The sequence below is a fragment of the Halichoerus grypus genome, chromosome 13 (assembly GCF_964656455.1).
Source record: "Halichoerus grypus chromosome 13, mHalGry1.hap1.1, whole genome shotgun sequence".
Classification (NCBI taxonomy): domain Eukaryota; kingdom Metazoa; phylum Chordata; class Mammalia; order Carnivora; family Phocidae; genus Halichoerus; species Halichoerus grypus.
In genome coordinates, this window is record NC_135724.1 from 86,873,815 (window position 1) to 86,897,126 (window position 23,312).

General features: G+C 46.5%; 1 protein-coding gene across 12 annotated transcripts in view; it reads right to left on the reverse strand.

The window, feature by feature from the left end:
- Positions 1-23,312, reverse strand: part of CUX2 (cut like homeobox 2) — a 256,506-nt gene that overhangs the window by 180,527 nt on the left and 52,667 nt on the right. For 2 of the 12 annotated variants that reach the window (XM_036080579.2, XM_036080581.2), the window contains exon 1: positions 19,828-19,957. The exons of 6 other annotated variants lie outside the window; for them this stretch is intronic. In XM_036080579.2, the coding sequence (XP_035936472.1) occupies positions 19,828-19,923 (96 nt within the window). In that variant the 5' untranslated portion in view covers positions 19,924-19,957. Of the gene's footprint in view, positions 1-19,827; positions 19,959-20,252; positions 20,366-23,312 lie in introns of those variants that run through there. 4 more of the 12 variants (XM_036080586.2, XM_036080582.2, XM_036080576.2 and 1 more) reach the window with 4 other exon arrangements.

The following is a 23,312-nucleotide window of genomic DNA, read 5'->3' on the forward strand; positions in this document are numbered from 1 at the left end:
TCGGAGGAGTACTCAACCTGTCAACTTAATGGGATGAACATTCAAGGTGACTGTATGCATAGATTTTAAGAACTCTTTGCACAGGCATGGCCACCATTCAAAGTAATACCGTATCAGAGAGTGGCTGGAAAACTATGGCCCATAGTCTGGCTTATCTCATTTTGTAAATAAAGTTTTATTAGCATACAGGCATGTTATCATCTTATCATGTTAACATCTTATCTATGGCTGCTTTCACACTAGTGCAGAGGTGAATTCTGTGACACAGACCATATAGCCCACAAAGTGAAAAATACTTACTATCTGGCTTTCTAAAGACAAAGTTTGCCATCTCCTGCCCTGTAGTGTTCTTCACAGAATACTGTTAGGAAAATAAAGAAAAAAAAAAAAAAAGAAAGCTTTCTAGAATTAAATCACCAATCCCCCAGGTTTTCTTTGATGGCCCAGGTTTTTCACACATTGGGTTTACTTAGAGCTATAAATCTCTGGCTTTAACTGGAAAGCTTTAAAAAATCCTCATGCCCAGGCCACACACCAATCCAATTAAATTAGATACCCTGGTGATGGGTCTTGCAGAAAATCTGTGTTTTCCGTTTTTTTTTTTTTTTTAAGATTTTATTTATTATTTATTTGAGAGAGAGAGAGAGTGCGTGAGCTGGGGGAGGGAGAGGGACAAGCAGACTCCGCACCAAGCACAGAGCCTGATGTGGGGCCCGATCCCAGGACCCTGAGATCATGACCTGAGCTGAATCCAAGAGTCAGATGCTTAACTGACTGAGCACCCAGGTGCCCCCCAAATCTGTATTTTTTAAAGCTCTCTTAGGTAATTCCAATGGATAGCCAAGGTTAAGAACCAGTAGCTTGAACAGAGGGGCATCAGCCTTGCATTAAATTTTCAAGGGTGAATGCAGACTGTTAGTCCAATGCAGCGGCCTCATGGAAGCTGGCCTGCCCCTGAACCCAGGGCCACTGGGAGGGCCAGCAGGTCCTGGACTGACACGGATGTTGTTACTCAATGGTGAAAGCAGGCAGGCTGCAGGCAGTGGTGTGCTAGTAAATGTTTAACAATTGGAGGGGAAAAAAAAAAAAAAAAGCCCTGATTGCTAGTGCTTGCTCATTTCTGTGGTATAAATACTCCCACTATGGACAACTTCGATCTACCAACTGGACATCACTGAATGCAGAGCTAGGAAGAGATGTAGAGTAGCACATCATTATATAGTATTTCTTTATACAGATGTGATAGATGTAAGTAATCTTAAGAGCATATAATAGTAAAGTAATTAGGCAGTGAGGAGTTTTGAATATTATTACCTTGGTTTGAAATAAATACAATTTATTTAACCGCAGTAAGTTCGTGTAACTTTACTTTTAATAATGTCTTGCAAAAGTCCTGGAAATTTAACATTTGGCTTTCATGGTGACTAGCACAATAGTCACTTTAGGGACTCACAAGGCCAAGAGAGAGTTTGGAGTTGTCCATACAGGAAAATAACCACGGGAGAGATAGCTGGTAGTTACTAACAGAATTCACATGGCAAACATAGTAAGGTAAAGGAACTGTGGTTGCTTCCTGACAGGATGACCTTGGCATGTTGGTTCATTTCCTGAGCCTCAGATTTCTCACCTTTTAAATGGGGTTATGATAATATGGGCTCTGCAGCCAAGACAGCTTGGGTTCAAATACTGGCTCCGCCACTTCCTACTTTGTGACCTTGAACAAGTAACTTACCTCTCTGAACTTCTGTTTCCTCATCTGTAAAATGGAGATAATTATAGTGTCTACCTGATGTAGGGGCTAAATGTTCTTTTCTAGATAAACAATATATGGCACATGGTAAATAATCAATAAACTTTAGCTCTCATGATCATCTTACATGTTTGTATAGGATTAGATGAACTACTTCTTCACTGGGGGCTATGTCAGTCATTAATACTTCTGTGCACAAGGTAGTATTGCACTTATTGACTACTTGTGCCTGAGTAAGGTCATGTGACTAGTTTTGGCCAATGAGTTGAAAGCAGAGGTGATGTGTCACTTCCAGATCGAGCATTTTATTGTTGCCACAAGAAGCTCTAGAGCCATCCATTAGCCTGAGTCCTTGAATAACTGTGATGAGCAGAGCCCACTGCCCACCCATAACGGATATGAAACCTTGGACATGTCAGGTAAGCAAGAAATATGCCTTTGCTGTGTTAAGCCATTGAAATTTGTGAGTCTTTTGTTACTGCAATATAATATAGCCTATACTGACTGATACATGGCTTAATAAACAGCATTCATTACTATTAAGAACATCTCCAGAGTCTCCAAAACTACAAATGTCACCCCAAAACTCTTATCCTATCCTCAACCTGGACCAAATGCCTTTAACAGGAAACTTTAACTAGTACTGGCTCACTGGCAAGATACAGGGAATAAGGTCTGGTATTAACTGTCCAAAACCTACACTTGAATCTGCCACTTGCTAGATCTGTAATCTCAAGCCAATCACATCAGTTTTCTGAACCTCAGTTTGCTGATCTGTGATATGGGAATAATAACAAGGATCAAATTTACTCTTACATTTCCAGGCTGTTGTGCAACTAAAATGAGAGAGTGTATTATCTAAAACACAAGCTATTACCACTGGAGGAAATTATGATCTCTGATTATGATAAAATTGGATTATTTCCACTGCACTTCATCATCAAGCTCCCAAAAAATTCCAATCAAGTTTTTGTTTTGTTTGAATTAACTACCTCTAGATCTAATTCAGAGTAAACTGTATCTCTGATCTCTTCCTGCAGAGAAGTCTACATTCTTGCATCTCTCTCTCTTTCTCATCTTGCTCTGAATCACTGACATTCTACAATATGCCTTGGCCACTTGTCTGAACAATTTCCCTCCTTCTCAGAAAGTTCTTCCTAAAGTCTTCCTTAGAAATGCTTACCCCAGGGATTTAATTAACACCAGGGCCTATATATCGACTTACAATCAAAATGCAGAATGAAATCTATATATCCAAATGATGTCCACAAACCAATTAGTTAACAACACAAAGCCCTTCAACTGCCAACTTCTTAAACATTACAAAAAAAAAAAAAAGAGGTTCTTAATTTCATCACTTTGTTTTCACCACTTCTTTTTTTTTTTTTTTTTTTTAAAGATTTTATTTATTTATTCATGAGAGACAGAGAGAGAGAGAGAGGCAGAGGGAGAAGCAGGCTCCCAAGGAGCAGGGAGCCCGATGCGGGACTCGATCCCAGGACGCTGGGATCATGACCTGAGCCGAAGGCAGACGCTTAACTATCTGAGCCACCCAGGCACCCAAGTTTTCACCACTTCTCAACGTTGTGCAGGCCTTGGCATTTCCTAATTATGAGCACAGCCTAATTCAATCAAGATTCTGCCACTGGTTTTTCAAATGCTCCAACTAATGCAGTGAAAGCAACACCTTTTTTCCCCCAAACAAATTAATCCTCTGTATAATAATCATTACCTGAAATTTTCATTTTTAAAAAATCATAATTACACATATCTACCTGTCAAGTAAACAGAAGTTCTCAACATATACTGCATGTCAGCAGGAACTAAGAGTTAGGCAGAAGGCCTAGAAAGGGTTTGGAGGGTTAGGCCTTGGTTTCTCTATTAGCAAACAGAGACCAAGGTGTGCATCAAATTGTGAATGACAATAGTCAGTGACCTGAAATGTATGTCATAAGAGCAGGAAGGCATTTGTTCATTTGTAAATCTTTATTGAAAACTTAACCGTGTCCCAGTCTGTGAACAAGACAGACCTGATCCCTGCCTTTATGGAGCTTATTATCTAGAGGTGGGAGACAGACATAAAACAGATAATCATGCAAATAATATTACCATTGTGACCAGTGCCAAGCAGAAAGAGAGGGGGCACCAGAGTGTAAAACAGAAGCTATATCATCTAATCAGGAGGCAACAAAGACCTCCTTCAGGAGATGGCACCTGAAAAAGGAACAGAAGTAAGCAAGAGGAAGAGCAGGAGAAAGAAAATGAAGACATACCATGTTCATGGATCGGAAGACTCAGCATTGTTTAGAAATTTTATTCTCTCTAAATTGATCTACAGATTCAAGGCAGTCCCAATCAAAGTCCTAAGAGATTTTTGTTTTTGTAATAACTGACAAGCCAATTCTAAAATTTATATGAAAATTCAAAGGACACAGAATATCCAAAGAAATCTTGAAACAGAAAAACAAGGTTGGAGGACAAGCTATCTGACTTCAAAACTTACTGTGAAAATATAATCAATAAAGTATAGTATTGCTGTAAGGATAGACATATTGATCAATTCAACAGAATAAAGAACCCAGAAACAGACCCACACATAGATGCTCATTTGATTTTTGAAAAAAAGGCACCAAAGCAATCTAAAGGGAAAAGGAAATTCTTTTAAACAGTGGTGCTGGAACAACAGGATATCCACATGGGGGGAAAAATGACCCTCAAATCTCACACCATACAACCTCACACCATACAAAAAAATTAATTTGAGATGAATCAGAGATCTAAACATAGATACTAAAACAACAAAGCTTCTAAAAGAAAATATACAAGAACAGATTCATGATTTCGTAGGACACAGGGGAAAGAATATTCCAGAAAGAGCAAACAGCAGGGGAAAAGACCCTGGAGAAGGAAAGAGTTTGATTTTCTTGGGCGTGGAGGGGACCAAAAGAAGGCCAGCAAGGCTGGCATGTGGTGAGTGAGGAAGGAAGTGGCAGAGTTAGAAACACCACCTGCTACAGTGATCTTTATAAAAAACCTGCACTTTTAGAAATGAAAAGACAAGCTGCAGGCTGGGAGAAAATATCTGCAAATCATGTATCTGACAAAGGACTTACTTCCAGAAAATATAGAGAACTCTCAAAACTCAACAATAAGAAAACAACCCAATTAAGAAATGGGCAAAATATCTGACTAGACACGTGACCAAAACAGATATACACGTAGCAAGTAAGACATGAAAAGATGCTCAACATCATTAGCCATCAGAGAAATGCAAATTAAAACCACAATGAAATACGACACACCTATTGGAATGGCTAAAATTGAAAAAGAAAAAAAAAAAAAAAACCCTGATATACCAACTGTTGATGAGCATGTGGAACAACTGGAACTCATACATTACTGGTAGGAATGCAAAATGGTACAGCCACTTTAGAAAAAATTTTGGCAGCTTCTTAAAAAGTTAAATATAAACTTTATCAAATCAGCCAGCAATCCCACCCCTACGTATTTACCCTAGAGAGATATAAATTATACTCACACAAAAAGCTGCATGCAAATGTTTATAGCAGCTTTACCCATAACTGCCAGAAACTGCAAACAACTCAAACATCCTCCAACAGGTAAATGAATAAAAACTGTGATAGAACCATACAATGGAGTACGACTCAGCAATGGAAAGGAACAAAGTTCTGAGGCACAAAACTACATGGAGAAATCTCAAACACAATGCAGTAAATGAAAGAATGTAGATTTTTAAAAATGTATGTAGTTTTATGTCTATATCTATATCTATGTCTATGTATCCCGCATCATTCCATTTATATGACATTCTGAAAAGGGCAAAGCTATAGAGACAGAGAACACAGCAGTGCTGCCAAGTGTAAAGGGTGGGTAAAGAGTTTGAATATAAGGGAGCAGCATAAGGGAATTTTGGGGGGTGATGAATCGGTTCCATATTCTGATTGTGGTCAGAGCTCGGAGGACTGTATACTAAAACAAAACAAAAAATTACTGTATGTAAATTAAAAATAAAACTTCGCTGGTCATCTCATCTCCTACTTAAGCATTTTGCCACGTTCCCCACTACTACTAGAGGGAATTAAAAGTTCTTAGCCAGAAGTTCAAGGCCTCAAAACACCTTCCCAGGCTCCTTCCCAGCCCTTCTCTACCCAACCATGCTCCCTGGCTTCTTCCTCCACTCTAGCTAGCAGGATCTTCAAGGCTCTAGTCCAGGACCTCTCTTCCTCAGGGCCTTTGTTCATGCTGTTCCCTCTGCCTGGACTGTCCTTACATCTGTCCCTCCCTCCGTCCCTGGCAAGCTAGTATTTGTTCCTTCCAAACATGGCTTAAATGCCACCTCCTTGGGTAGTCTGCCCAAAGCAGTGCCCAAACTACATCTTGGGTCAAGGTGTGTACATTCCAAAGGGTTAATATGTGGGAAAAGCAAGAGAGGCAAGGGACATTTGTCCAGTTGAAAAACACAGACTTTCTTAATAAGCCTTATTTAACCTAAAGAAAACGACAAGCTGGAAACTCTCAGGAGATGGAAGTCTGGACAGGGTTCAGCTACTCAAGAGGGAACCGATCCTTAAGTTTTGCCCCTTTGGAGGCTCCAAAGCACACAGCTTGTCCTAAGTTTCCCATGTCCCCACGTCTCCCTGTGTTACAATCTACAGTGAAGAAGCAGTTCCTTCCCCACACCCAGACGGATAAAGGCAACAGCGAAGCCCCAGAACACCACTTAAGACAGATTTCTTAGGCCGTGGCTCTGCGAGTCAGAAATAAAAAGTGGGGCTTCAGCATCGTGCAATTAATGCAGCAAACATTGATTTCTGCACTGTAAGAGGCTGGTTCATTAATTCCAGATGCTCCCACCAGTCAAACCGAGGCTCGGCTTCTTTGCAAGATGAGGCAAATGAGAATACTGAATTTTAAAATTCCTTTCTGCAGCAACCTTTATTACCAAACAGAGCATAAAACCCACCCACCCAGACTGCTTAATTCTTCCTAAATAATTAACAGCACCTGCTCACCTCCCCGTTTACATGGGCAAAAACTCATCGCGCTGCTTGATGGATGCCCAAGTGGACTCTTTCTTATGAGAGGAGAGATCAATTGGCCACCGATCTTGGCTACCCCCACCCAATCCTGAACAATCACTGTATTTGCTTAGTGGAATATTCTTCCATGCCTCCCAGCACCAGGACCCCTTTGCTGGATTAGATTTTTCTCTGAATCACCTTTGGAAGGTAAAGACCCAATAGGGACTTCCTAGGAAAGATGTCTGAGGGTCCTTCGAGGAGAAAAAGAAAAAAGGAAGCCCCTGCAGAGAGCCATTTTCCTTTGGAAGAAGCTTCAGCAAGTTGAAAACTTTTTTTTTTTTAAGTTAAATTCTCTTTTAAAATCCTTGGCAGGGGCACCTGGGTGACTCAGTTGGTTGGGCATCTGACTCTTGGTTTCAGCTGGGGTCATGATCTTCTTGGAGTTATGGGATCGAGCCCCATATGGGACTTGGTGCTCTGCACTCGTTGCTCAGCCGGAAGTCTCCTTGTCCCTCCCCTTTTCCCCACCCCCCACCTGCCTGTGTGCCCCATGCACCTGCTCTCTCTCTAATAAATAAAAATCTTTAAAAATCTTTAATAAAATAAATAAATAAAAATTAAAATCCTTGGCAGATTTAGCAAGGCTCAGAATCTGTAATTCAAGTCCAAGAAGGCACAGGAATTGGCCAACCATATTACTGGGTTTTCTTGCTATTCAGTGGAGCCTTGATATGCAAAGTGTGGCCCATGAAGGTAGCTCAGCATCACCTGGGAGTCTGCTAGAAATGCAGACTCTCAGACCCCACCCAAGTCCTAGTGAATTAGAATCTGTATTTAAACAAGATCTGGAGGTGATCCATGTTCATATTAAAGTTTGAGAAGTATTGGTTCAAGTTGTCTGTTTCAGAGAAGTAACAATCAGGAAAGACCACTGTCATCTCTGTTGGGAGAGTAAGAATGCCTTTTGCTTGCCTCCTGTAAGCTAAGACATCCAGCCCTGCCATTCCAAGAATCACCATAGCACTCAGACAAAACCTTCCCATAAGGCCACCAGCTAAGGTGATCAGGTCACTGACCCAGTGATCATATCCTGGCATGGTTCAGAAAACCCCAAAAGATGAAGCCCTCGGTGCTATTCAAAGGGTGGTCCCTGGACCAATGGCATCAGCATCACCAGGGAACTTTGTATACATGCTAAATCCCTGGGCACTCCAGGCCTATGATTCCCCAGGAATCAGAGAAGCTCTCCAGGAGAGTCTTGTGCACACCAAAGTTTGAGGACTCCCGATTGAGATCTCTTGCCAAAAGGATTCCAGTGAAGTAGAAATCTGAAGGCCATACTGACATCTGATGGCTATACTGTTTCAATGGACTCCCTCAACTGGGACTCCAACTCAATGTGGGCCTTGGAGTTGGGGGAGACCCACCCTTGTTTTCTTTCAAATGAAGAAGAAGTTGGGAGAACGGAGTAAAAGTGAATAAACAGTTCCCACTAGGTCATTAACCTGGGACAGGGCTGGGAAAGTGATGAGGTGTCTGGGATCCAAGTTCAAAGCCACTGCCCTGAACTAATGATGAGTTCTTTGGTGAGAGGCCTCAACAGGCCCAAACCCTCCCCTCACCTGTAGCCCATCCTCTACCCCACTCTCCCAATTCACATGAACTGTTTCCTTATCCAAGAGGAACTCAACGGATGAAACACTTGGTCTTTTGAACGTGTGGGTTCCCACCTTTGTGCCTCCCCAGCCTTCTCAGTTATCCTGGGGAACGTAACAAAGATTTCATGCACCAAATACCATCCGGCTCCAATTGTCATTTCAGGATTCGCACCGTTTTAATGAATGCCAAAACTGTTTTTTCACTTGATAGAGCCTGACAAGACCAACAATCATAGATTAGAGAGAAACTTCTTGCTTTTCAACAAAGGTTAATAAATAGTGACAGCATTAAGTCTATTCTGATTAACTATGCTGAAAGATATTATTGCTGTTTGTAACATGAAATCATTATTGGATTAAGCACAGCATATAAAAATGAAATGTGAGTTTTAATCTCAAACACAGACATTCAGGCTGCTCAGATAAAGGCGGGGATAACACTCAGAGGCCCATATTAATTTTTAAGTTGTTCTGGTGAAGGGATATTATCTGTCATTTGTCAGGTCTGTATTTGACGGTCCCTCGGTGAACTCTTCTTGCCCCCCCCCCCACCTCCCAAAGATGCAAAGAGCAGTGACAACCCTCCTTTGCTAAGTCATATCACACTGAGTGTTAAAGCATGGCAGGAGGCAAACAGGGATCCAGGGACAGCAGGGGGCCTCAGCCTTCTAGAGGTTCTCTGATTTCAAAGACCTTCCCCAAGAAAATGGCAATCCCAAGGAGGGGATGTGTTGGAGGTTGGCGAGACCCACCCACATTTTCTAACTGAAGACACTGGGGGAAAGGAGTAAAAGTGAATAAGAGGCTCCTAGTGAGTCATTAACCTGGGACAGGGTTGGGAAAGAGATGACATCCAAGTTTAAAGCCACTGTCTTGCCCCTTCCCTACCATCCCATCCACTGTGGACACTGAAAAGGCCCCTAGTTCAAGATATTTTGTGTATTCATTCATTCAGCACCCAGAATGTGATCTCTAAGTACCATTTCCCAGTAAAAGGATCCAGGACTCCTATAGCTGAGTCCACAGCTGAAGTGGAAAACATACAAGGAAATGTTTCCTTCCTGGAAGGCAAGGAGGCTGTCCAAGACCACTAGAGGAGTCCAAAGGATTCAGAAGCTGACTTGCAGAGGCCCCATGCACCTGTGTCCCATCAGAGGGCATGAATAAGGATAAGAACTTAGATGGATGAAGACACTTCAATTATGCTTGCACCCGTGGGTTTATAATATTTTAAAAACAAGCAAACAAAAAAACCCCCTCTCATTGGCCCCTTTTGGAGGATGCCAGGGAACCAACTCTTTATTTTGAAAACTGGCAAATAAAGAGAAAGAATTAAACATTTATTTTCCCTTTCCTGGGCACACTTTCATTCAGCAAATAATTGATGAGGAGTGGTTTCTCTGTAGAGACATCTTCCAGCTAAGAAAGAGAGGGACAGAGGAAAACCCTTGTCAGTGTATGAACATTTTGCAACCTTTAATGAATTAATGGACCTAGGCAATGATTATCAGTGGGCATGAAACCCAGTGGGTGAAGAGCTGATAGGGAACTTGACAATGCATGGATTAGGCTGACAGCTCCTGAACCCACTGATCAATCTCAATGTCAAAGAAAGGGAGACAGCCAGACCTCGTGTGCCTCCTGACAATAGGGCACACTGCCACCCGTGATGTGGTCTTGCCAAAAATATTGAACTGGTATCTGATCAAGCCTCGGGGCTACTGCCAGTTCACAGGAGACCCAGGCGATGGAGGAGAGTGTTAAATGATACCACAGGTACATGTTCAGCCCAGAGCCAGTGGAAGGAAACTGTGGGACAAATAGCCTGGCTAGAAAAAAAGAGGAAAACAAAGAGGGAGAGCAGAAGGCTAGGACAGAAAGACAGGGCAGAGATCAGGGGAGGAGAGAGGGGACAGAGAGGGAGGAGGACACAGAATAAAATATGAATCCATGAGTCCCTAGTGATAGAAATAAATAACTGGATAAACAAAGGAGTGAGAAGGTAAAGCTCTTCAACTAATAAATTCAGAAGTAATGATGGAAAGAGAAAATCACCATTTGGCAAACACCACAGCAGTAATTGTTTCAGGCAAGGAGCAACAACATATGCTAAAATTAGTGGGCAAAAGAATGATGAGTAACCGAGTATTTACATTGTCTCAAAATGTTTCCCCACAAGATACTTATTAATAATGAAGGGAAAAATAATAACTTCACAGTGGAGATTCCCAGCCGACCTCACCTTAAACAAGTGACCAAGTTAACATCACTGGTAATGGGACAAATGGACATCATGTGCCTCCTGATATGATGTACTGAGAAGGACACAATATCACTCTGGTGGTATTTCTGCCAAAAATGAGTAAACATCCTACATTCACAAACCAAAGGATATTCTACAAATAATAAATGGCCAGTTCTCATCAAAAAGTGTCAAGGTCGTGCAACCACAAGAGCGCTGCCCATTAGAGAGTGGCCTCAGATTCTCCCTCACTGTGACACAGTCCCTAAAAAGTCTATTTGAGATTCACATATCAAATAGTTCTCCTTTTCACTTGGTCCTACAAGGCATCTGCCTGCATCCCAGCACTGAGTGCGGAGACAGTCATTGAATAAATGAATTCAATGAATATTAACAGCTTAAACAAAAAAAGGATTTTTACTGGCTCACATGACCTGAAAGTTCCAGGTCATCTGGCTTCAGGCATGGCTGTACCCAGCTGCTCAAATGATGTTAATCTCACACTGCTCATCTCCTGGCTCAGCTTTCCTGTGTGTGGGTGGCTTTGTTCTCAGCCAGGGTTTTCCTCTGGCAGCTCTGTTTCACCAGCTTGGCAACTCCCAGGGAAAGAAACTACCTCTTTCCCAGTAGTTTTAGCAAAAGTCCCACGATTCACTGATTGGATCAATTTAGGTACATGCGCTTTAATCTGTTCCAGATTAAAGGAGACTAAAGGGACATGACAATTCATGCAATGCATGATTCAGAACTGGACCCTGGACCACAAAAAGACATCAATAAGCAACTGACAAAATTTGGGTAAAATCAGTACAAAAGATCATAGTGTGGTGTCAGTGTTAATTTCCTGACTTTGTAATTGTTCTGTGGTCATGTTGAATGTTAACATTTAGGGAATCTGGGTAAAGGGAATATAGGGAATTCTTTGTACTATTTTTGCAACTTTTTGTAAATACTTTGGAAACTATTTAAAAAGGCAAAGTTAAAAAATAAAATGTTTAAATAAATTATGTGTGAAGCCTTCCCTAACTGCCTTACCTCAAGAGGTTCCCTCTAGACAGCATTTCACAACACTCTTATTTTGCAACATGGAGAATTATAAATTCACTCTGGCTTCTTTGCTGAATGTATTCTCTTTCCCTAGCCTGTGGGCCCTCTGCACCTAGGGCACTTTATCAGAGGGGATCACTGTATTCCCTTCACCATCCCCTCCTGTTCCTATGCAGTTTTTATTACTCTTTTTAATCACATGTTCCTCTGCATTTGGCTCATTCATTCACTCGTCCAGTCGATAAACATCTGAGGGCACAGGTGTGCTAGGTAAACAATAGATGTCGAGAACCCAGTGGTGATCCCAACACACACCTTTGTTCTGTGTCCATCAGACCGAAATCTCCACGGGACAGAGCCCATGTCGGCTTTGTTTCCTGCTCTGTCTCCAGTGCCTGTCACACAGTTGGCTTTCAAAAAGTACCCACTGAATGAATAAATGGATGCATGGCATTCACACCACCACTACCTCCAGCACCCACAGCAAGCATGCTAAGTGATCCCAGAACTCTTTCCCTTTAAGCCTGGCCAAACAGGCAGGCAATGCGTTTGCCTAAATACACAGAAGCCTCTGTCATCATCCGTTTTAAAGAAGGAATGAGGGTCAAAAGGCAGGAGGAAGTGACTGGCCTTCGAGCACTGACAGAACCCAGTCCCCTGATATCCAGCCCTGTGTAGGTCCCGCTGTCCCATGAGGTAGGAGACATTTCTACAACAGCTGCCAAGTTTTAGATAATTCCTGGGCCTCCTTAGACCTCACACCAACCTCCTTCTCGGTCCTCTCCAGTACATTCCCCTCCCCTGGTTTACTCCAGCTCAGGGGACAGGCATGGAAACATTCCCCCCCCAAACAGGGTTACTGTGCTCATGTTTCAAAGGCCAAAGAAACTGACATGAATATGACCTCATAAGCTGAGGGCTGCCTGCTTCTGACACTCAAGCCTGTCCTGAAACAGGACCACGGACAGCTTGCCCATCGGCTGTGCCACTCTGCACGGCACTTAGTCATACTTGATTTTCTATTTGCCTCTATTTGTTTCCTGGGTTTACAACCAACTGAACCCTCTCCCTCACCAAGCCATGAGGTAACCAATGGTTGCAGGTATGGATTAAGTTCTACCTCTGAAAAGCAAGCAAGTCCCAATCCTTTTCTGGGCCTCAGTTTCCCCATTTGTTAATAAAAGAGGGTGGCTTGAAGTTAGAGAGCCCTGGGTTCAGATCCCAGCATAGCCACTTCCTCAGAGACTATGCGGGCAAGTACAGAACTGCTCCCCGCCTCAGTTTCCCCATATGTGAAATGGGTCAATGCTGTGAGGCTCACGGGGGTTGTGGCTAGAAAGTGTCAAGCCCGTAGAACAGGTGTCTGACAGATAGTAGATGCTCCTTCCATCGAGAACTCCCGGAGGCAACAGAAGAACTCAGCGGGGAACACGGAGAAAAGAATTGTGATGTCTACATGACATCTTTGCCTGACTGAATTAGGCAGGGAATCTTGAGGAAGGATATATGTGCCCCGTCAGATGTCAAAAAAAGTTCCTCAGAGAAGAAACTTAGGCGGCCCAAGGACTTGAACAACCCACATCTGGTGGGTGCGCTGTGTGAGGGGTCTGCAGGCTGGCCACAGAGCTGGGAGACTGCCTGGTCACACCAGGCCTTGATTCAAGGGACAGGGTGACTGTCACCAGAAGCTACAGATGTTACAAAGGGCCTCAGTTTCCTGCTCTGTAAAATGAAGATAAGGTGCAGATTCAATGAGATGGTGTAAGTCAACACAGCACAATGCCTGGCACATAATTAGACCTCAACCAAAAGAAGGGGTGTTACTTATTATCACTGCTTCTGAATTTCAGAAGGAACAAATGTGATACACCGAGCTCATCCATTACCCATTTCACCTGACTTGCTGGTAACTCTTCTACCACATCCCTGCCCTTCCCTGTCCCCCTCCCCTCTCTGGGCCATACTGCACAACAGCTGGTCCCCCATCTCACCAGATGCTTCCATACCTCCCTACCTTTGGGCCTACCAATTCCTGATACAGAAGTGTTGTTCACTCTCCCCTTTCTATCACAGCAGAAGTGTCGTCATTCAAGGCCCTTGCCTTCCAAGAGAAGGCCTGCAGGATTTGCTCCATCAAAATCCATCACCCCCTCCCTGGTGCTCCCATGGCACCTTGCTTCTGTATCAGCAAGTGATACCAATTATTAGTTGCTAGTATCATCACTGTAAGAGGAGTTGCCATTAATTACCACCAAGAGAAATTCTCAGTCTTCTGGACAACTCCCCATAGCAGGCATCATTGTTCTCTTCACCTTACAGACAAGAAAACTGAGTCAATGAAGAGGGGAAGCCATTTGTGCAAGGTCACCTAGCCAGGAGGCAACAGAGGCGGACTTCAGCCTTGGGTCTTCGTGGCTCCAAAGCCCTTCCTCTCTTCCATGCAGTTGGGAGACTGCATGCCCCATTTCCCGGAGGCCCTGAGTGACGGGCCATGGAGAGAAGCAGAGCCGTGCACGAGCGAGCATACGCACGCAGGCACACAGCCTTCCGGCTTCCCACAGCGGCCCTCTCCTGAATTTCAAAACATCTCCCCTTCGCTGAGTCACCTTCCTGGGAAGAGGAGGAGAGAGATCAATACTTGTTGCCTATCAACTCGGTTATCAAATCAACCAGCATCAGCCCCTGAGGCCACAGCCGATTATTCCAAAACCCCCAACCCCATTTCATTATAGTTAAAAGAACATTTCCTTTTAATCACCCCCAAATATTTCTGAGGCAGAGGAAAGAAATAAGACTGCCCAGGGAGAAGAGCAGACGATGCATCTTTACACAGAAGGGCACGGCGCAGCGCGCGGGGGCAGCAGGTCCTTCTCGGTGCAGGGACTGCTCGGCCCTCGATGTGGCTCCCGGGTCTATTGTGGGGGCAGTGAGGAGCTGCTCACAGGGCTGACTGGCCAAAGGTAGCTACTTAGAGGAGAGCTGGCCACAAGACATGGCAGTGGAAACCTGGCCAGGAGAAACACAGTGTTTCAAGAGAACACCGAGGCTGAAGTCCCATTCATCCTCTGCGCGAACCACATGGCCCCCACACTCCCGTCCTTCCTTGTGAAGAAGCACTGACATTTTCGGAGGGCCACAGCAGGCTGCAAGCTCAGGTGGACAGTCCAGGTGAAGAGCAAGGGCTGAAGTAGAAGTTAAGGTAAATGGGGCAGGGGCCCCTCTGACACTTGGTGCTCTGTAATGTTGGGGGGGTCTCTGAAGCTCACTGGGCTGCAGTTTCCTCCTGTTAAATAGCTATTGAGTTTATAATCCCCCTGTCTATTGTGACTCTGAAAACAGCACGGCAGTAATGGTACCAGTACCGATAATGGTTGAGTCAATGAGCACTCACTGTGGGCTGGGTCCTTTCCTAAACACATTATGTGAATTATCTTATTTTACAGATGAGGAACTGGTAGCACAGAGAGGTGAAGCAACTTGCCCCAAACACACAGCCAGAGGGCACAGAGCTGGGATTTGAACCTGGGAGAGCCTGGCCTCGGGAGAGCCTGGCCTCTGAATTGGGCTCCTTCCCCCTTTCCCACCTCCCCAACTGGTCCGGGTGAGGTCTAGGCTTTGGACCCAACCATAAATGGATGGGTTCAGCAAGACAATTCCTGGGGTTCCCTCTGGACCCTATTGACCCACGAGCCCCATGAGCCATCCTGGGATTTGGCCTCTAAATTAAATACTCCTTAATGCCCCAAGTCCATCAATAAGCACTTATTAGGTACCTACCATATCTTTTATATTAGGTATGGGGTGGGAGAGGGGAAAGAAAGGCAAGAAATGAAACTCTGGTCTGCTAGGGACCCTGGCCTGATATGAACACAGTGCAGGTAGGACATAGCTGAATTAGATACAAAGCAAGAAAAAAGATGCCCTAAGAAAGAGAAAAAATACAAAAGACGATAAGGGCAAAAAGAAAAGGTGGCAGCTATGGATCTCAAGCAGGATTTCAAGGGCAGGCAGGTTTGAGATAAGTGAAAGAGAGGAGAAGAACACTCCCAGTGGTCAGAACAGCTTGGGCAAGTGCATGGACCTAAGGTGGTCCAAGTACAATGGATCCTGGGGCTTTTGCTAGAGCTACTGGGAAAGAGGTGCTTTCTTTCCCTGGGAGTTGCCACGCTGGTGAAACACAGCTGCCAGAAGAAAACCCTGGCTGAGAACAAATCACACCCACACGGAGGAAAGCTGAACCAGGAGATGAACAGGATGAGAGGACATTATTTGAGCAGCTGGATACAGCCATGCCTGAAGCTAGCGACTTGAAACTTTCAGGTCAGGTGAGCCAATAAAAATCCTTTTTTGTTTAAGCTGTTTCCAGGTGAGTTTTTCTCACACACAATCACAAGAATCCTACCCATGATAGTGGAGAGTGCCCCCGATTCTCCCTCACTGTGACACCGTCCCTGAAAAGTCCATTCGAGATTCACGCATCAGTTCTTCCCTTTCACTTGGTCCCACAAGGTGTCTCCAGGCATCCTGGCACTGAGCACAAAAATATTCATTGAATGAATGAATGACGTCTCCCCCACAGTCAGTGCACCACCTGTCTGTCGAGGTCACATTCACCGCCTCAAATCCAACCCCTCGTCTTGGAGTTACGTGATAATGTCTCAATTTTCTGCCAGCTCCTCTACCTCTGGCCATCACAATCACAGTTAGGTGATTAACTCTAGGAGATGTTCCAGGCACCCACAGCTCTGCAAAGTGTTCATTGCTGGAGGAGGGATGTCCAGATCAGGCCCCCTCCTTCCGTGGGAAGATACCAGATTGTGCCTGAATCCAATCTCCCCCCTTAGCTGCAGTAAGCTCAGGAGCATAATCCACCTGCTCATCCAACAAGCATGTGTTGAACAACAACTACACAGCAGACCGTTTGCTCCAATGAGTCTGGTTATAGGACTGGGCACAGGGGCAAAAACCCAGCAGAATTTCTTTTCCATGATATAGAAGAGGCTCCACCCCCACAAGCTAATAAAACCCTTAAGATAAGAGTAGTAGCTCCTGTAGGCAGGAAACTCACAAACTTATCTGTTCATAATAATAAAACGTTTTAAACTAAAACTAAAAATAATCCCCCCCCCCCCCCCCCGTCCCATAGACATCAGGGCATCAAAGTTGAATCTTGTCAATATTTCTATTATACTGGCAAGGAATGCCTTGCAAAAAGATAAAATAGTAATAATTACAACAGTTTTTTAAAAGAAATCATTTACCACACCAAATGCCAGGCTAAATGTTTTAGCTATACTGTTTCATTGAATCCTTGCTACAACCCTAAGCAATGGGGAACTGGAGGCTCAGAGAGGTTAAGTAAGTGGCCCAAAGTCACCCAGAAACTGGAAGCAGGATTTCTATCCAGATCTGGAAGATTCCAAAACATCTCCAAACCTCAGCTTTCTCCTTTATTAATGTAGGGATAAGCAGAACCGACTTCAAGGGGTTTCTACAAAGGCTAGATGAGATAATGCACGCAAAGTGTTTTAGCACGTGGCCTTGCCCATGTGAAGGGCTCTACCGGCTAGACTGGGTATTTCATCCTCAGCGTGTTTGACATGGTTTAAGGCAGGTGGGCTCAGGGCACCATGTGGGGCCAGGCTCAGTGGAAATTCCCTTCCATACGTGGCTCTCCCTCCGCTGTCTGCCACGGATGCTCAAATGCCAGTCGCCTTTTGACAAGTGCACAAAACAGTTTTGGGTGCCTACAGCCTGCTGGATCCACCCTGACAGGGAGAACTGCCAGGTGGCTCTCTTGCCGCCTGGCTCCTGCCCAGAGTGACTTAACCCAAGTCTGTACCTGCTTGCCAAATCACTGGAGGAAAGATGAGCATAGCATGTGGCCCAGCCCACCCACGCAGGACACGCACCCTAGAGCCCATGCCATGTTCTCCCTGGCACTCCCAGCTGGGTGCCTGGCACACAGCAGCTGCCTGACAACATAGAGTGGGCAAGACTGCAGAAAGAGTAGGTTACAAGTTGTGTTAAAAAAAAAAAATGATGATATTGTATGCTGACGGGATGTTTTAATCTGGATTCAGGCATTCCAGAAATAACAATAGCTCACGCTCTACAGCACTAACCTTTATGTAAGGTAAGGAATTTAACCCTCACAACATCCCATGCAGTAGGCACTATTATTAGCCCAATTTTACAGATAAGCAAACTGAGGCACAGACAAAATGGCTTGTCTATGATCACACACAGGTAAGATACACCAAACCCAGGCTGTTCAGCCCACACAAATCTGCCGTGTTCAAGAAAGGACCTGAGGTAACAAGTGAGAGACAGCCCTGAGGCTGCCACTTTCATGCTTCCCATTTTGCAGACAAGAAGACTGAAGCTCAGAGAAGCTGAGCAACATGCTCAAGGCCACAAAGCATTTGAAGCCAGGCTTCAGATCTGCATTCAGAACTGGTTCCCGATCACATTAAATTTTGCATAGCACCTGGTTTCTACTCTGTAAAATCTGACTCCTCCACACCAGCCACCTCATCTTGCAGAGAGTGATACCACAAAAGACAAATCCCAAAGATGGGGAGGTGAGTCAGATGGGGACGGGGATTGAAAAGAGGTTCCCCTGGCCTCATGGAAAAGCCCAACAGCCACCAGGTTCCCTGCAGGGCATGGGTTTTCTGCCCTAGAGAAATGACTGTGGCTGGCTGCACCACATGGGCGGGGAGGGTTCAGGGCTGCTGCAGTGTGGCCATCTTGGGGAGCCCTGACCATCTATAGGGCTGTGGCCAGAGCCCCCACCACCCAGCTCAGGGAAACCAGGCCTGGGGCAGATCAGCAACTGTCTAGTGGAGGCTCCCATTGTTGGGTGCAGGTGTGCTTGGAAAAAGCACATTCTGTCCATAAAATACCTTTATATTTAGAAAGGAGCATCCCTTCCACAAACAAAACACACATTGCTGTATGGCCCAAGCTGCAAAGGTAAAGCTTGTTAAAATCTCAGCTAGAGCAGGGTGGGTTAAAAATGCCACGAACCCCAGAGGCATCTGTGTTTCCTGAGTCTCTGACCCAAGTTGAAGGCAGCGGGGAGCCTGGGTGCCTGTCGCCAGTGCTGCAAGGCTGTGTTCTCAAACCAGGGAGGTTCCTGACAGGCTCTGACCCAAGGACGGCTCTGCTGGGGGCTCCGTATGCGAGAGGACAGGAGAGCACCATACATGCTCACGACACACGCTCTCACACACTCTCTCACATGTGTATACCCACACATAGCCTGGCTCACACTCTCACACGCAATGTGTGCTCACACACGACATGCTCTCACATGCAATGTGCACACGCACACAACATGCTCCCCCATGTGATACACTCTCCCACACATGTCTACATGTTCAAATACATTCTCACATACTCACATGTACACGCACTTTCCCTCATGCTCATGTGCACACCCACACACACATGGGCATATGGACCCATGGTCACACACACATGTGCCTCCCCAAGATGCTCACACACATCCACACACAGAAAAAGACATGCAGAGTCCCAGAGAAACATGCCCAGACCCGTACCCAGCCACACCCAGCCACACCCATGCCTACCTCCCGAACACACACAGACACACACAACTCAAGAACATACACGCACAAAGATCCACACTTGGTCTTGCACGCGGACAACCCCCCAGAGCCACGATGCACACAGCGAAAAACACCCAGGGAGCCACCCATGTATACACACCGGGCTGGATGCCCACACGGACACATGGACACACACACACACACACAAAGTCACAGCCTCCTGCTCTCACACCCCCAAGATCTCCTAACCAAAGGCAGGCCCTGGCACTCACCCTGGGCAGGACCGTCCAGACACAGGTGGCGGTGCTGTCCTTCCAGCCCCGGCCTGGCAGCCGAGCCCACTCTAAGGGCCTGTCAAACAGCACCACCAGCAAATAAAAAGCGAATGTGCAAAAATAAAACCGAAAGGCTGCGATAAAGCAGTCCCCTTCCCACAGGACTCTGCGCTGACGCAGGTTCTGCTCTCTGCAATAAACATTTTCATTCTAATTTTAAAAGACATTAGCATTACCTCTTTGGCTCTCCATCCAGCCAGACGGTACCTCGCCTGCTGGGCCACCCGCTGGCCACCCCGGATGGTGGGGGGATGAAGGGTCCCAAGCCTCATACCCCAAGCCTGCAGCTCACCCTGCACGCTGGGTGCTGACCTAGGGACCTGCCGGCCAGCTGGGTTTTATTTACACCACGCTCATGGGAACCCAGGGATGACACACTGGATAAAGCAAAGAGATACCCCCAAACTTCCCCTGAAAAACGCTCTCTTGCTCCAGTCAGGATCTTCGCGGATCCAATCCTGCCCTCCAATATGAGGGCACCACACACAAGAAAGGCAGCTTTCAAATGGCGGGTCTACCCCCCAACAAACAAGGGGCTGGGTGTGAACTGGGGCACCGTTCTCTCCCACCATCCCACAACTGGCCCTGCCTGCAAACTCACCTGCAACCTCGTGTCTCAGCTCACACCCCCTGGTAGCGACGCAATCTGATTTCTGGGCTCGGTGAGGACTTAAGGGAGAAGGGCAACCACACGCTAGTCTAAGGGGGGAAATGAGCAATTTTTATGAGCTTGGAGGCCCAGACCCCAAAATGTACCATCTAGCCTCCAGCCTGAGCTCTTCCCCCACCACGCTCACCCCCGAGGCCCCAGGCACTCTGAATAGGTGACTTCTGCAAAGCCCACCTCCGAGCCTTTGCCCCCACTGTTCCCTCTTCCTGGAACACATGTTCCTGTCTCTTCCCCAGAGCTGTGCCTGGTTCTCCTTCAGATCTCAGCTTCCAGTCATCCTATATTGTTGGGATCTGGGGATCCCATACTGAAGGGGGCAGCCCAGTTCCTGTTTTCATTGAGCTATAATGTAGGCAACCTCCTCCGGGAAGCATCCTCAGCCTCCCAGATTTTGTTGAGCACCACTCCTCAGCGCCCACAGGCCCCTGGATTCCCCGTTTAGGGGACAGCTCTCCACAGGCTGGTTCCACCTGCCTGTCTGCGGTCTGTCTCCGGTAGCTATGACTAGGGGCTCCCCAAGAGCAGGGAGCAATATGCCATGCCTGCCAGGTCTCCCTGCGCCGGGCACAGCATAAGCCCAAGAGGTGGATGCTGAGTACATAAATGAACGAACAGCTTATGGTGGCAAAGGCATGGCTCACGGTCTTCCTCCTCTGGAGTCGCACAGAGAAACCAGGAAAGGAACCTAACTAAGTCCTTGCTAGAGAGACGACATGACATCGGCTCCAGCTCTTGTATACTCTGCCCTGGGGCTGGGGCTGCAGCCCCCTCCAGCCATTTCCTACTGTTTACACATCACTCTATTACCAACTGAGGCTCCACAGATCCCAAGCCTCAAACTGTGGAGTGGGAAAGAGAAATGTCAGCAGATGGCTCGCAACAGCCTCCCTCCAGGGCTTCCTGAATCTCCCTTTGAAATGTCCCTACATTAGCCTTCTCCTGGGCAGCCCTAGAGCCACAACCAGGCCCAGGGCCCCTTTGACACAGGCCTAGATGGTGGCAGGAGCCCCTCCCCAACTCCCTGACGGTTCTTACCTGACGATCCCTCCTCCCCACAGCAGCCTGAAGGCTCTTTGCCAAAGGTAATGAATCCTGTCACTGCCGCTCCAGGCTCAAACCCCTCCATGGCTTCCTGTAGCTCTTAGAATGGACGCCCCCCCCCCCCAGATCCTCACCCTGAGCCTTAAGGAAAAGCCCAAACCCGACCCAGTGGCCTGATCTGAAACCCACCACCTGCTCCAAGCCTACCCTGATCCCCAATTAAATGACCCACCAGTCCTCAATGCCCTTGGTTCTCAACCTCTGTGCCAGCGCCCACGCTGTTCCCTATGTCTGATGCTGTTCCTTGGTGTAGAATGGCCACCCTAATTCCCTGCCTGGCAAACTCATTTTTCCAGCCCTGCTGCAAACAGTTCCTTTGCCACTCCTTCCCAGCTCCTGGCTCTCCTAAATGCCACAGAAAACCTCCATCTTATGCTGTCATGGGGGGTCTTCTCTCCCTGGTGACCCTCTTGAGAGTAGGAGTCCCATCTTATTTAACTAGGGGCTCTGCAGATCCGGCCCAGAGTAGACACATTAATATGTATTAGTGATTACTGCTGTGATGAATACAATTTTTAAGCTCCCCTTGCGGCCTGGTGCCTTGCTGTAAGCTCTCATATTAGTTTGTTTCTCATAAATCAAGCCAAAAGGAAAGATCCAGATGCCTCTGCTTGATCCCCAACTCCTTGTGCTCTAGTCTAGAGGTAGGGGGCTTGGGGATCAGCATGTAAGCAGTGGGGGGAAGGGTCCCTCAAAGAGGACACAGGGAGCAGGGGGGAGATGATGGGGCTCATCCCCCCAAGACAGGCATGTGAGTATCTGAGATGCTCACACTCAGCCCAGAACAACATGGGTCTGAGTTCCGTGTTGCATTTCCCCCCCCCCCCCCCCCGTTACTATCCTGGAGCTCTGTCAGCAGTAGTCAGGACAGGGTTAGCATGAAGCAGGCTGTGTAGGCTTTTAAAAACAGGTGGGACCCTGAAAAAGGGACAGGAAAGATCCTGAGTACAAGATCCCCAGGGGTACTATGCTCTGCCCAGTGGGTTGGCAAGACCCTACTTTTAGAACATGATACTTTATCTTGAGGAAAGAAAATCACTCTCTGAAGGCAAGACCTTTGCTGCAGCCCCCCCCCCCCGCCCCCAACTTCCTCTGGCTGGGTCTCCTGGACAATTCCAGCTCCACTCACAAAGTAGAATGCCTTCCAAAGGGAAGAAGGAAGTTGGAGATGCAGCTGGACTGAGAAGTAGAGACTTAAGACATCAGAGACGAAGGACAGATGATGAGAATGCCGTGGGGCCTGGGGCAAGGGACTTTACCCCTGAGCCTCAGTTCCCTCACCCGGAAAATGGGTGTAATAAAAACTCCTGAGATCCCACACAGGGAACACCCAGCATGGGGCCTGGCCTCCTACTCTGCTCCACGTGTAGGAAGCATTATGACAATAATTTGGGTAAACCTAACTAGCTTCTAGAGAGCAGGAAAAAGGCCAGAGGGGAAGAGAGCAGCTCATGGTGGACAAAGAGACTTGGCCTGGGCAGTTAGGAAACTTGAGACCATGGTCCCACACCCCCCATACCCAGCCAGAAAGGCTCTGCTTTGTACCCTCTGGGCAGCCACAGGAGTGCTAACCAGCCTCTGGTGATGATAATGCTGAGTGCCAGGCAGTTCCTGATTCTCCACACTGGGGAGTTAGGGCGTGGGGTGGGGGTGGCGGGTGGGGTGGGCACGCTGTGGGGAGCATGCTCAGTGGCTAATCCAGGAGCTGTCACTCATCCATGAGCCGCCCTCATCGTGCCTCCTGCCCCTGGATTTGCTACCAGCTCTATCTTGTTCTGGGGGACATGGAACTTCCTAGCCCTTGCGCCCTTCCTGGAGGAAAGGGTGAGGGGTGGGGGCTCAGGGCCTGAGCTCTGGAGGCAGATCATAGCTCCAGCAAAGAGCTCTCTG